General features: G+C 40.2%; 2 protein-coding genes across 7 annotated transcripts in view; both read right to left on the bottom strand.

Annotated features, from left to right (window-relative positions):
* The window catches only part of RNF139 (ring finger protein 139), a 37,929-nt gene extending 23,880 nt beyond the window's left edge, over positions 1–14,049 (bottom strand). Inside the window, exons 1-2 of one of the 6 annotated variants that reach the window (XM_027132403.1) lie at positions 9,539–9,651; positions 427–621 (exon numbers count right to left, since the gene is read on the bottom strand). Coding sequence is in view for 3 of the 6 variants with exons in the window: in XM_027132405.1 (XP_026988206.1) it covers positions 7,611–7,792; positions 9,539–9,719 (363 nt within the window). In the remaining 3 variants the exon portion in view is untranslated. Of the gene's footprint in view, positions 1–426; positions 627–7,194; positions 7,793–9,538; positions 10,794–12,973 lie in introns of those variants that run through there. The other 5 variants (XM_027132402.1, XM_027132405.1, XM_027132404.1 and 2 more) reach the window with 5 other exon arrangements.
* The window catches only part of TYW2 (tRNA wybutosine-synthesizing protein 2), a 64,020-nt gene continuing 61,361 nt past the window's right edge, over positions 11,657–14,315 (bottom strand). The window contains exon 2 of the transcript XR_003438352.1: positions 11,657–13,043. The gene's annotated coding sequence lies outside the window, so the exon portion shown is untranslated. The remainder of the gene's footprint in view (positions 13,044–14,315) is intronic.

Below are 14,315 nucleotides of genomic sequence, written 5' to 3'. Positions count from 1 at the left end.
ACTAACAGTTATGATATTCTTCCTTTAATAAGGAAGTATGAATATTTTCAAACTGATGAATGTTAAGCCTGAATACAATTTAGGCTTAAAGGCCAATAAATGTTTTTTGTAAAGTCAAAGTTCAACAGGACAGATCAAACATCCTTAAAAATCCTACCCCTTATTTTCTAATTTCCAAAGTAATTCAGGTAGTAGTATATGTCCAAATTACTAAATTATCTTCAAGATGAGTTTGTCATGATATACAGTTTAAGAAGTTTGAAACTTGAAAGAACATATTCATAATTAAAAATATTTAAGATAATTCCATTACAAAAACATTAAGAATTAAAAGTAACCCAAATGGAAAACTTGTTCCTATTAAATCTGAGATTTCTTTTTCTCAAACGTGTTCTTTAGGAAATCAAGTTTAAGTTTCACACTTACCCCTAATTCCTCCTTTTACTCAAACTGAACTCCTGCTGGCTCTTATTTTTCCTGCTCCTTAAATTTGAGCATTCTCCTTCAGGTCCAAATTCACTTTTTTTCTGTACATACTTTCCTCAGATACCAGACATTTCCTCCAAGTTTCCTTTTTCCTGTATGTTTGAATCTTTTTCTTCAAATAGTCAACCCTTTTTACTGTTCTTCAAATTACAAAAGTAACATTCAGAAAACCACACGTTTTAATAAATCTTCCCCCGCCCCCCCCGTAAGCAACCAATGTATAGTCTGTTGTGCATCCAGCACCATCTTTCTTGGTGCTCTGACAAATTTTTAAGTGAGATTACGATAAACATTATTATCCAAGGTTTCAGCTATGGGAACCACACCCAAATATTCACCTACTTACACTTCTACATTACAACTGCAACACCCAAAACTTCTAAAACCTACTGAACCTACTCTCACCTCAAACAGCTCTTCCTCACGATTTCCAATGTCAGTCAGAGGTACCATTGTTATTCTCCTAACAGCACCTCTAGCCCCTCATCCTCAAACTCTGACAATCAGTGACAAATTTTACTAATACCTATACCTTCCTTTTCTCAGTGACACCCACCTATTAGTCTGTCTCTGAAAACTCTCTCATCCAAATCCATCTACAAGCCGTCACCAAATTGCCTTTCTTCATGTCTCTGCTCAAAATACTGCAGCAGCTCAAATTACTATCAATTAAAACCTACACTCCTTGTCCTAACATTCAAGGACCCAATTTGCTTTAAAGTAATAATCCTCCCAACACACACACCAATGCTCCAGATTTCTTTCCCAAACATACCCCTTCTTCTCTGCCATGATTACAGCTGTATTTACATTCTTCTCTTTGCCTGGCAGAACGGCCCCATCAACTTCCCAAATCCCTGACTGTTCAAATCCTACCCATCCTACAAACCCACTTTTCCTGATACTGACTGTTCCTTCAGCACATCTACAGAACTTGGTGAAACTCCTAATACTCATACACCACCTGACACTGAAGTTTGTAGTTATCTGAGTAGGTACCTACTAGCAAGCAAGGATCCTACCTTTTACATCTATAGATCCCGAAATATTTTGTAGAAAATAAAATAATTGGGGAAATAAACGTTTCTGTTGAATTCTGTGTTCTATTTTTAAAGGCAACCATAAAATACAGCCCACTTGGAAATTGAAACCTATGAAAAGGTAAGACAAAGCTGAGAAATCGGACCTTGGAGTACCGAAAAAGTGACAAACTCCAAATTAAACATCCATCTATCTATCCATCTGATTTCAGCATGCAACCAAGACCAACACTGCATAATACAATAGAGCCATTCCACAATCTACTGCAGTTAAAAGCAAGGGCCAAGTTCCTCCAAATGATGACTTTGCCCACAAACTTAAAATTTTATCCTGTGCCTATTTGTCAGGTCATTTGTGAAAAGGACAACAAAAGAAAACAATCACCTAGAAGATACATCAACCTCTGCGCAAGAACCACCCAATTCGCTGAACAAGTGGGCCACTAATAATCCTCCCAAAGAGCCCTTTCAACAGAAAATGGGCTTTTTTTTTGAGCAGGTTTAGAAACCCTTCCTGTGGAAGGTAACAGGAAATGGAATTTACTCAGCCACCATATGCCATATGTAATCTTACTTTCTCTACACAGAAAAACAAAAGTATTTTTTCCTGAAACAAAACTTAATCTCCTAAAATGCGTCAAAACAAAACCATGATAACTTCAGTTCTATTATGTTACTTTTTAAAAGGGAGAAAGTCAAGCAGGGACTGTAAATTATTTTTAACTTGCTATTCACAAAGTGGTACATTAATCTTTACTTGTGAATATTCATGAACTGTGCTGTAACTTATAACCAGATCTTTTTATTCTAATAGCTTTTTTTCCCCGATGCTTATTTTTACACAGATTAAGGAATTATTTGGGTTTTAGAAATACTTCTGGACAAAAGAGAGTGTGATAGACAAATAGTGTAGTGAGACTACCTCAAAGTTTGGATGTCTCCTAGCAAGTAACAATCTGATACTTTTTTTTTTTTAAAGTAAACACCCCTAAAGTTGATTTGTCTCCATTTAATCTTTTTTTTAAATTTATTTATTTATTTTTATTTTTGGCTGCGTTGGGTCCTCGATGCTGCGCGCGGGCTTTCTCTAGTTGCAGTGAGCGGGGGCTACTCTTCCTTGCGGTGCGCGGGCTTCTCATTGCAGTGGCTTCTCTTGTTGCGGAGCACGGGCTCTAGACGTGCAGGCTTTAGTAGTTATGGCATGCAGGCTCAGTAGTTGTGGTGCACGGGCTTAGTTGCTCCCTGGCATGTGGGACCTTCCCGGACCAGGGCTCGAACCCATGTTCCCTGCACTGGCAGGCAGATTCTTAACCACTGTGCCACCAGGGAAGCCCCTGATACTACTCTTTCTTGATTAAAATTATTCCCCAAGATTTAATAATGACCAAACATTTCAAGAATAGTATAAAATTATTTTAATTTTATTATTATTATTTAAAATTATTTTAATTTTTAAAATTCTTAAATTTTTCCTTTATACTCATGTTCCTGTGTATGGAATGTAGAATCAGCTCTCATTTCACAGGAAAAAAAAGTCAACTTTCCAAATCTCTCAAGTAATATTCCCTCTCATGGCCTTCGGGAAGTGTTGTCAATAATATCAAAGTTTCATTGCATTTTCACAACTTCCGACATGCAACTCTTGATATTTAACCTGTAGGCCTAAGTAAATTAAGCCCCAGGACAGTTTCCTCATTAGGATTTAAAAGTGACCTGCAATAAGTAATCAAGGCTATATATAAATGCTACTTTATAAAGAAAAATCACCTTGGGACAGTGGTGCATAGAATTAACTGGAATCACAATTCAGGGATCCAATTCTCCAGTGATTAGAGAGCGTCACTAAAGTGCTCAAGGTAGGAAAACGGCAGGTATCAAAATCAATTCAGAGCTTTGAAGATATACATGAACTCAATTCATGAAAGAGTTCAGGGCCTTTTCAATTTGGATTACCAAAAATGAGCAAACAAAACAAGCTGAAAACAAGAAAGAAACCACCATGCATGTTACACAGCAAAGTGTTTAATTCTTTTATGTGTAAAGTCCATTCATACCCTTAACCTTTCTGGAAGTTGGGGACTAAAAATTAGAAGGAAATAAGACATAACTCCCCAGGTACCTTAAATACCTTTAATATAAAATCTAAAGCAAGCTGTGGAAAAACATTTCAATGCCTGACAGAATAAAGACGGAACAGTACAAAAATGTTTTACCTACATTACTCCCAAGAGAACCATATGCAATGAAATATAGAACAAAGTAAATAAAACATCTTGGGATGTACATCTTGGGATGTCAGTCTGTAGGTGTACTTGACAAACTATAGCATAAAGAAAATTTTTCTATCAAACTCTTACTTTAGGTTAAAAAAAGGGTATTCTAAGTTTTTTATTAATAAGATAAATTTTGCTTTTAAATTAAATTTTTAACTATGTGTTTATTAAAAAGAAATATAGGAACATGATTTTTTTTTTAAAAGTTCAACCCTATAGGTATTAAATGAAAAGTTAACCAAGTTTTGCATAAATAAGCACACATTCATGGATAAATACTTGTTTTTGCTTTTTACCCAAAGGAGATCTCATTATAATAGTGGAGTTTTTTAACCTTTTCTAAAAATTACATTTCTGATTACTCATCAAAGAGGGCACCTTTCGATTTACTGACCATTCATGTTTCTTCCTCTGTGAATTGCCAGTTAATCTTTTGCTCAATTATTTACGGAGTTGTTTTTCCTTATTGAATTGTAGTCATTTAAAAAATATTCTGACTACAGACTCTTTGTAGTTATCTGTAATGCAAATATCTTCTCCAGATGTGTGGCCGCTCTTTTCACTTTCTGATGCTGGCTTATGATTAACGGAGGTTTTTAATTTTAATATCATTGAACTTATCAATCATTATTTAATACATTTGCTTTTACATATTTCTAAAGAACTTTTCCCTTACTCTAACCCTAAAAAAAAAAATTCTATATTTTTTTGATTGAACTTATCAATCATTATTTAATACATTTGCTTTTACATATTTCTAAAGAACTTTTCTCTTACTCTAACCCTAAAAAAAAAAAATTCTATATTTTCTTCTAAAACTTTTAAAGTTCTGCTTTTCACATTTAGATATTAATCCATTTAGAACTATTTATATATATATTTTATAAATTTATTTATTTATTTTGGCTGTGTTGGGTCTTTGTTGCTGCACGCGGGCGTTCTCTAGTTGCGGTGAGCAGGGGCTACTCTTCGTTGAGGTGCACAGGCTTCTCATCGTGGTGGCTTCTCTTGTTGCAAAGCACGGGTTCTAGGTGCAGGGGCTTCAGTAGGTGTGTCACAGGCTCTAGAGCGCAAGCTCAGTAGCTGTGGCGCATGGGCTTAGTTGCTCTGTGGCATGTGGGATCTTCCCGGACCAGGGCTTGAACTCGTGTCCCCTGCAATGGCAGGTGGATTCTTAACCACTGTGCCACCAGGAAGTCCGAACTATTTATATATTGATGTGAGGTAGGGATCCAGTATAATTTTTTTCACGTGAATAAATAACCACTAACTTAATAGTCTGTATTTACCTCAATGTATTGTATACTTCCAATTCTACCTCTGAAACACATCAAGTTTCTCTACATACACGGGTGGTCTGTTTCTGGGCTTTCTATTCTGTGCTATTTACTGGTCTATTTGTCCACCTCAGTAGTTCTCAACCAGGATCAGTTTACACACCCTCCCTTCCCCCCCAGTCGTCCGGCCACAGTCCCCACACCCCCACCAAAGAATTATCCCATCTAAAATGTCAACGGCATCTCTGCTGAGAACCCCTAAGGCTATCCCAATGCAGTCATAATTACTACTGCTTCACTTCACAGGTTTTCTGAGTTCTTTCTACAGCACCAAAAATAACTATCTCATTGTTTTCAACAATTTCATTGCATGGCTGAAACTGATAATATTGTACAATGAACAGATTCTCTTTCAATAGACATTTAGATTAACAATTTGTTTTTGTTTTGTTATTACCAACAATGCTGCAATGAATACCCTTGCCAACAGTTTTTGCACAACTATATCTTCAGGCCAAGTTCTCAGAACTGGAATTGTGAGTCAAAAGGTATACGATGAATTTTAGTTGATAGCACCAAATGGCTTTACATAGAAATAACACCTTACAAAAATTGTTTAACTTCATCTATTTCCCCATACTTCTGCCAAACTAGTTTTTATTCAAACTTTGAATTCTTCACGAATCTCATAAGTGAAATTTTGTTTTAACTACATTTGTTAAATTATAAATAAGGCTGAGTAATTTTTGTTTTGCTTATTGACCATGTGCATTTCATTTACTGTGAAATGCTTATCCTGGGCCCATTTTTCTCTGGGAGTATAAGTTTTTCTTATTGACAGAGTAAAACTTTTATTAGTACTTCAACTAAATATGATGCAAATATTTTCCCCTTAATGTGTCATTTTTAAGAATCTTTGTAAAAAAAGAATTTTTTCATAAAGAAGTTTTTCATTTTTATGTACTCAAATTTACCCTTGTAACTTCTGGATTTTCTTTTATGTTTAGAAAGGACTTTCCACTTCAATGAATTGTCATTATATGAGTAATACTATTAAAACAAACTCCTATGCTTGCATTTTCTGCCTTGGATTTAGACTTGTTAATTCAGCATTACGCTGCACTGGGCTGCATTTCATTTAGCATTGAACACCTCCTAAGAATAGCTTAATATTCTTAAAAGTTATATATATTGTGATATGACCTTATTTGGATCTCCAAAATGAGATGCTTTATATTCTGACTTGCTGAAATTCTCTTATTAGTTTGATACCAAATAAAAGTATAGTGTAGTAATAGTTTTTTGTAGGGGTAGGAGACAAAATTCTTCAGACACTAAATAAAACTGGATACAGAATAGATTTCCATGTTTACAATTCCATTTTAAGGAAAAAGGTGAGAGTGACAAATTTTGAGATTTATATACAGTAGCACAGAGAGGTCTACAATTATTAAAAAACTAACCAGATAGAACAATTGATTTCAACCATCCTTTGGTATCTTTTACACACAAACCTGTCACTTTCCATAACAAATAAGATGCTTCATCGAATGGTCCTCAAATAGTTAAGACATCTGTTTTTATTCAGGATGAAATTTTTTACCACCAAAACCAGTTTTTAATAATTTTATCATTCTTACAAATGTCATAAATTAGCATAATTACACTGCCATAATGTGAGGAGCAGTCAAATGATAGATTGGGAAAATATTTTGTATCTCTCATAAAGTCTGACCCAGAGAATACTCTGGGATCAAAATTTTCAAATAAACAGCACCAACATTGTGCTGATGACTTCCAAAAACTGAAATATCTGTAACACAGTATGGTCTTAATTGAAGTATTAAAAAAATTTTTTTAAAGCTACCATGTTTACCAGTAGCTAACAATTAAATGGCCCTTACTAGGTTCCAGGTACTGTTACAAGAACTTATGTCCTTATTTATTGCCCTTAACACTCTATAAGAGAGATACACCATTATGATCCATCTTTAAAAAGGTACCGATAAGAAAAGGGAGGCACAGAGCAGGTGTAACTTGCCTGAGGTCACATTCTTCTTTAACCTCTCAAATGCAAACTTCCATGATTTACTACAAAAATAAGAAGCATGGATATAGTACAAGGAAAACACCAGATTACTTTATTCAGTGTTCTTAAACTACAAAAGATTTAATTAAAGAAAATACTCCTTTAAAGCTCCCTAGCCTGAAGCTCAACTCTGAGCACAATGCATTAAAGCACCTGGTCCCCAAGGGTCTCTCAGAGGCTCTGTAGTTACATGCCAGAAGATCACTCAAGACAGTGGCTACACTACTGGCAGAATGAGTATGTGAATCCTCTCAAACCCAGTTTTGTTTTGGTTTCTTTTTTCCAGCTCCTCCACCATGGCCTCCTCCCTCCTCTCAAAGCAGAAGCAGGGAAAGCCCCTCCTACCACCCTCGAGTCCATGTTACAATACATTTGGTTATTCAGTGCCCAAAACTACACTTGGTAATCCCAAATTTCATAAAGTTCCCTAGAGCCTCTGCTCTCTCTATCGCAAACTCTCTCTTCTCCTGTGGGGTTCAGGAATAGAAGTGATCAGTGTTCTCCATTTCTCAGTCTCTCCAACCCAGGAGTCAGCACAGGTCTTGACTGCACGCATGTCATCAATTAACGTGGAGAGGCACCGCGGGGAGGGGTTGGGATCTATCAGGCTCAGCTGGGACCACCTTTCTATAATGAGACAAGCAACTGCCTGTTAATTTATGATCATAATGAGTGACTTCTAACTGGCAGGAATAAAATGCTTTCCCAACAAGTCCCCATGCTTATTAATTTCATTGTAACATTATTTAACTAACCTCACTTGTATTCCCTGACTATCAGAATTAAACAAAATGTTAAGTACAAAACATTAAAGCTAGCTAATGTTCTTTTTTTATTGGGGTATAATCAATAGATAACATTATATTAGTTTCAGGTGTACAACATAATGATTCGCTATTCCTATACATTGGAAATCACACAGCTCCATTTTTGCCACAAATAAGAGGGCATTACATTTTGCAGTGGTAAGCAGGATGGCTGGGATTAAGTAGCTGGTGGGTTACTGAGAAGTCTTGTGCTAAAGAACATCACGTTCACATCTGTTAGTTTTAAGATCTAGCATATAATCATTATTATAGCATTCTGTATCTGGACTGCAGCTGTACTGAGGAGGAAGACGAACCATGCCAGAAGATTGTTAAGCCCAGGTGCTGGCAACCAATTACTTGCCGTGTATCAAAAGCAAAACACTTAACCTCTATCTCTCAGTTTCCTCATTTGTAAAATGAGAATAACACCACCCACCCTCCTTTGAGGGATTTTTGAACGTTAGGTTAGATAATACCAGTGAAAAGGCACTGCACAAGTAAAGTACCAAACAAATGTAAAGTGTTGTTATAAACAAAACTCAACATTACCACTTTTTTAAAGAGTAGGAATAAAGCAGCAACAGATGGCTCCTAATTCAGAAAGGCTTGGTAAGGATCTCACCATCAGCTCGTCCTCAGCAACACTTCAAAAGCACAGCCTCACTAAAAACTAACACAAGAATTACCTCATCAACAAAATTTGCCACGTTTCAATTACTCAAAAACTTCTTTTAAGCGTAAATCCTTCTCACTCTGGTAATGCAAGTGAAAATGGGGAGTGAGTATAAGATTCTTTTAACACTCCATTCATATGCAACCAAGACACTGATTTTCAAGTCTTATCACTTCCTAGCCACGTTTTTATAACCGTTCTCAATACCTTCTTCTCTATTCATGGAAAATTTTAGGACTCGTTATAAGTATCGCCTTCTTCGTGAGGATTTTTCTAACAGTTTCAAGGTCTGACATTCTCTTTCGTTTGGATGTCATTTAAATGACAACATACGAGTACCCTGCATTTTGGAAAGGGGGAAACTGAGGCCCAGGCCTCGGCACGACGAGCCCAAGGTCACACACGGCGAGATCAAAAACGTAAGCAGAGTTGCTGTTTTTCCAAGGCTGTCGCATAGAACGCGGTCAAGAGAAACAGCAGGCACAGAGCCGCATGCTCACACCTCGCTGCTTTCTCCCCGCCCTCGATCAGAGGCAAAAATGAACAGGAGACTGACTCGCAGGGAGGACCACTCCGCTGTCAACTCTGAGACAAATGTCATCTCCTCCTCCCGTCCAGCCCGCAAAGACGCCCCCAGGGGGGAAACGAAACTAGCGCGCGCACACACACACACACCACACACACACACCCCCCACACACACACCACCGCCTGCGCGCGGCTGCCCTCTCCCTCTTGCACGTCTCGGCCCGCGAAACTAGTACGTACACACACACACACACACACATACATACATACACACACCCCACGGCCTGCGCTCGGCTGCCCTCTCCTTCCTGCACGTCTCGGCCCGCGGAGCCGTCCCCGGACGCAGGCTACCCCGTCCCCCTCACCAAGGAGCCGGAGGAAGATCTGGAGCCCGATGCAGAACCGGCTTTGGCTGGAATCGTAGTAGGAGTTGAAGATGGCGTCGATGATGTAGAGGCAGGGCACTCGGAGCGCCACTTCGAGCGCCGCCCAGACCTGCTGATGGGCCATCCGCACCTGCTGCTCCGGGGGCCCCAGCGCCGCCATAAGCCGCTGCCACACCGGGGCTGGGCGGGCCGGGTAGAGCCGCGCGGGGCAGGGGCCGGGACGGCGGCCGGGGGCGGAGGCGAAGGCGGGCGACTCCGCCCCCGCCCTCCCTCCTCTCGTGTGTCTCTCACGGCCCGCCCCGCCGCCCGCTCGCGTCTCTCGAGCTGGAGCAGGCGGCGGAGGCGGCGGCGGAGGCAGCAGCGGCGGCTCCCGGGAGGCCTGTGGGTGTCGGTGTTTCCGGCCGGCTATGGTCTGGCTCCTCCTCCCTCCACCGCCTCCCCCGCCCGTGGAGCCACCATCTTGACCTCGCCCGCCCGCCTCTGCAGTTACTGCTGTTGCCAGGCCCGGAGGCTGCTCCCGCGGTCACGCGAGACCGCGGAAGCCGCGCGCCGACGCTCGCGTCATAATACGGCGCTAGGGGCGCTCCCCTTGCGGTCACCACGCTCGGCGTAGCAGACGTCCCTATCGTTGCCATGGTTTCCGCCCATCTCCGGAGCCGGGGCTGCCTTTGCTGCTTTTGGCGCCACCCAGTGGCGCAGGCGCTGTTGGGCAGCCGCGCCCTCCAGCCTCAGGGTGGGCGCCTCACCCGCAAAGGCGTTGGCGTGTGAGGCAGTCACTGCTTCGTCGGGAGGGAATTATTAGCTGCTTTATTAGAGCCCATTAAACGTCCCATAAACATGATTCAGAACTGCTTGGCAGGAGGAGAGCCAAAGGGCGCCGCCTGCCAGAGCTACTCCATCCCACCGGGAAGCCGGGTCTGAGCGGTCGACCTTCCGAGGAAGATGCTACAAGGCCGCCTGTCGGAGGCGTCGCTGCGTGCGGTGTATGGAGCGGGCACCCTTCGTGGTATTGGGCTTGGAGTGGTAGGCGCTACCGAGAAAAACATCCCTCTCATCTCTTTGCACATCATCCTTTCTATCTACTACCCGATTAGGCAGAACTGCGGACCGTGGTCGGCCACATTATACTAATGTCAAGGGCAAGAACCCTTTTTTTTTTGGTTTTTTATTTATTTTTGGCTGCGTTGGGTCTTTGTTGCTGCACGAGGGCTTTCTCTAGTTTCAGCGAGCCGGGGCTACTCTTCATTGTGATGCACAGGCTTCTCATTGCAGTGACTTCTCTTGTTGCGGAGCACGGGCTCTAGGTGTGCGGGCTTCAGTAGTTCTGGCACGCAGGCTCAGTAGTTATAGCTTGCGGGCTCTAGAGTGCAGGCTCAGTAGTTGTGCTGCACGGGCTTAGTTGTTCCGCGGCATGTGGGATCTTCCCGGACCAGGGCTCCAACCAGTGTCCCCTGCACTGGCAGGGGAATTCTTAACCACTGGGCAACCAGGGAAGTACCAAGAACTCATTACTAATGTGACTTAAGGGCAAGAACTCTGACCTCTGTCTTTGTTTCTAATCTTTGAGGTAAGAACACACAGTCAGTGCCTTCTTTCCTTCTCAGGGCAGAAGAGGCCATACTTTTTGTTTTTGTAGAGGATCAGAACATGCCACCCCAAAATATGTTACTTTGACATGATTATTTTGAACTGAAGACAGTTGAGAAACAGCAAGAACAAACAAAAAGCTCTCCAGTTCAACACTTCCCTCCTTCCCATTTGCCTGAAAATAGGACATAAATTTCTATTGGTAAAGGTGTCTCCCTCTCCCTTACCAAGAAGAGGACGACTCTTAGACTCAATCACTGGCAAAGCTTATTAAGCTAATCCTTATCCATTAGTTTCCCCCCATTCACCTTCCCACAGTCTGCCACCCCAAAAGCCTAAACCCCTTTTCCTTTATCACTTCTCTACAATGCATTGTTCTTTGTTAAGATGCTATATAAGCCCCGAATTGTAGCCACCTCTTTGAGTTATTCAACACTTAGTTTCTCCTGGACGTATGTGCATGGCATGAGTTAATAAACTCTTGTGTTTCTCTTGTTAATCTTTATTTTATTGGTTTAATTTCCAGGGCCCCAGCCACAGAACCTAGGAAGGAAAAGATTTTTGTCCCTCCTCTATACTTTCTTGCCTATCCATGTTTTAACAGTTTCTGATCTTAATTTGATGCACAAATTTTATTAGTATAAGAATTTCTAATTAAAACTAAATTCCACCTTGGGCCCAGAACTTTCAGGAGTGGTGGCACAGTTATCTTATATGACTTCAAGCATGTCTCTTTAAACTCACTAGGTCTCACTCTCCCTATCTATAAAATGAAGGTATGAATAAGATCCTGGCAAGTACTTTAAAATACTACCTTAAATCTAAATTTACATTAATGAGGTAGTTTTTAGAATGCTTTTAGGGATTTTTAAGATAAAAGATAAGCTTTCAAAGAAATAGCTGCAATTCACTGAATCTAATCTCTTTGGCTTCTACATTGATTTGAATGTTGCACATTCAGGTATATATTAAATTGAGTCTACCCAGAACAGTATGTGGGGTAGCTGTGTGTGTGTGTGTGTGTGTGTGTGTGTGTGTATTCATAAATTACCCATGTTCAAAAATAACAATCTGTTCATTTGGCTTTAATGGTTCAGAAGCCTTTTAGTACCTCTAAAAAGCCTTTAGATGTAGAATGTGTAAAAACTAGTTTCAATTTTCGGTTGATATTTACATCAGCCAAGTCTTTGTTACACGCAACAGGAACTGATTCTGGGCTATCTTAAGCAAAAAGGGAATTTATTAAAGAATTATTTTAATTATTCTTCAGAATTTCAGGTTCCAAGAGTGACTGTGCAATTGGTCAAGCTTATTGGACCATGTATCTGTACCCAAGCTGTACCAGAGGGCAGGTACAAGCAGCTTCCTTAGTGGGAGAAAGCAGCAGGAAACAAGCACTTAGAATTACCCACCCCAGCTCTCCCTGCCAACGTATTTTGTATTTCCTTCAAATGGAAGGTGGGGATGCTGGAAGAAGGGTAGGTATTGATAGCCCCAAAAAGGATAAATACACACCATAACTTTATCTCAGACCTTGGGAACTACTTGGAAAATAATCTCTGATCCTAATTACTTCATAGTTTTTCTCATTCATTAAAGTAAATTTCAGATGTGCTCATGGAAATTCAGCTATTTGAATTTTCTCGTTTTGTAAATGCCAAATGAATAGGAAGATTCTGTTGTTGTTTAGTTAACAAAGGAAACATGAGAGAATATAGTGGCATTTGGAGTCAACGTTGAGTACATACTGACTGACTTTGGTTCATTCATTCATTCATTCATTCAACATTTACTGAGCACTTTCTATAGGCCTGGCAGTATGCTTACCCACTTCTGCTTCTCACTAGTTCTCTGTCTCTAGACAATGTACTTAAGCTCTAATCTTCAGTATCCTCATCTGGGAAAAAGAGAAAAAGAGGTTAATAATGTCAGATAAGATACAAAACATATAACATGTATTATCCAATTTAATCCTCCACAAACCTGTCCAAGGACACAGGCAATTAAGAGTGGCAGGTTTCTAACTCACACTTTTCAGATTCCACAGCCTAAGATCTGATCCTCTGCAAGTAATTGCTCATGCTTGTTACACAAATTAAAACAACATGTTTTAGGTACTTAGTATGGTATATGGTAAACAGATTTTAGGAGAAATACTCATTGGAACCCCTATGATACATACTGTGTTAGTACTGTGAAGATACTGTTTATTAGTGTGGGTTGTTATATGTGATAACCATTCAGTGGTACTGAATTTATATTAGGATATAAATATATGATAGGCTCAAATATGTTAGTCATCTAAGGTGATGGTTAAGAATAATCTGAGGGATTAGATACTGCTGAGAGGAAGAGTACAAGTAATACTAAGTTAAAAACATCTGTCAAGGCAGGGAGCCTAGAGAAGATGGATACAGTATCCCTCTGACAGACGGGAAATACAGGATCCTTCACCCTGGACGGGATCCTGTCATCCAGGCTTCTGATAACCACTTCTCATTTCATAGCTACACCCAAATGAGTAGAACAAAAGCTTCAAGGTGAAAGATGCAATATTGCAAAGATGTCAACTTTACCGTATAGGTTCAATGTAATTCCTCCCCCCAAAAAAAATCTCAGCAGGACTTTTTTTCAAAAAATTGACAAGCTGATTTTAAAATCCGTAAGAAAATGCAAAAGATCAAGAATAACTAACGCAATCTTAAAGAATAAAGTTGAATGATTTACAGTATCACATCAGGACTTATTCTAAGGTTCTAATTTAGACAAGATGGTATTGGTGGTACATGGATAGAAAAACTGACCCATGGAACAGAAGAGAAAGTCTAGAAATAGACCCACACATATACAATCACCTGATTTATCATAAAAGTGACACTACAGTGCAGTGGAAAAAGGATGATTTTTTTTTTTTTTTTTTTTTAAAAACAGCACTATAGGGCTTCCCTGGTGGCGCAGTGGTTGAGAGTCTGCCTGCCGATGCAGGGGACACGAGTTCGTGCCCCGGTCTGGGAAGATCCCACATGCCGCGGAGCGGCTGGGCCTGTGAACCATGGCCGCTGGGCCTGTGCTCCGCAACGGGAGAGGCCACAACAGTGAGAGGCCCGCGTACTGCAAAAAAAAAAAAAAAAAAAACAAAAACAGCACTATAATGGGACTCTATGGATAC

Source organism: Aethalodelphis obliquidens, unplaced genomic scaffold, assembly GCF_003676395.1.
Source record: "Aethalodelphis obliquidens isolate GAN/ISIS:26980383/991018 unplaced genomic scaffold, ASM367639v1 scaffold41, whole genome shotgun sequence".
Classification (NCBI taxonomy): domain Eukaryota; kingdom Metazoa; phylum Chordata; class Mammalia; order Artiodactyla; family Delphinidae; genus Aethalodelphis; species Aethalodelphis obliquidens.
This window is presented reverse-complemented; position numbering and strand designations above follow the sequence as displayed.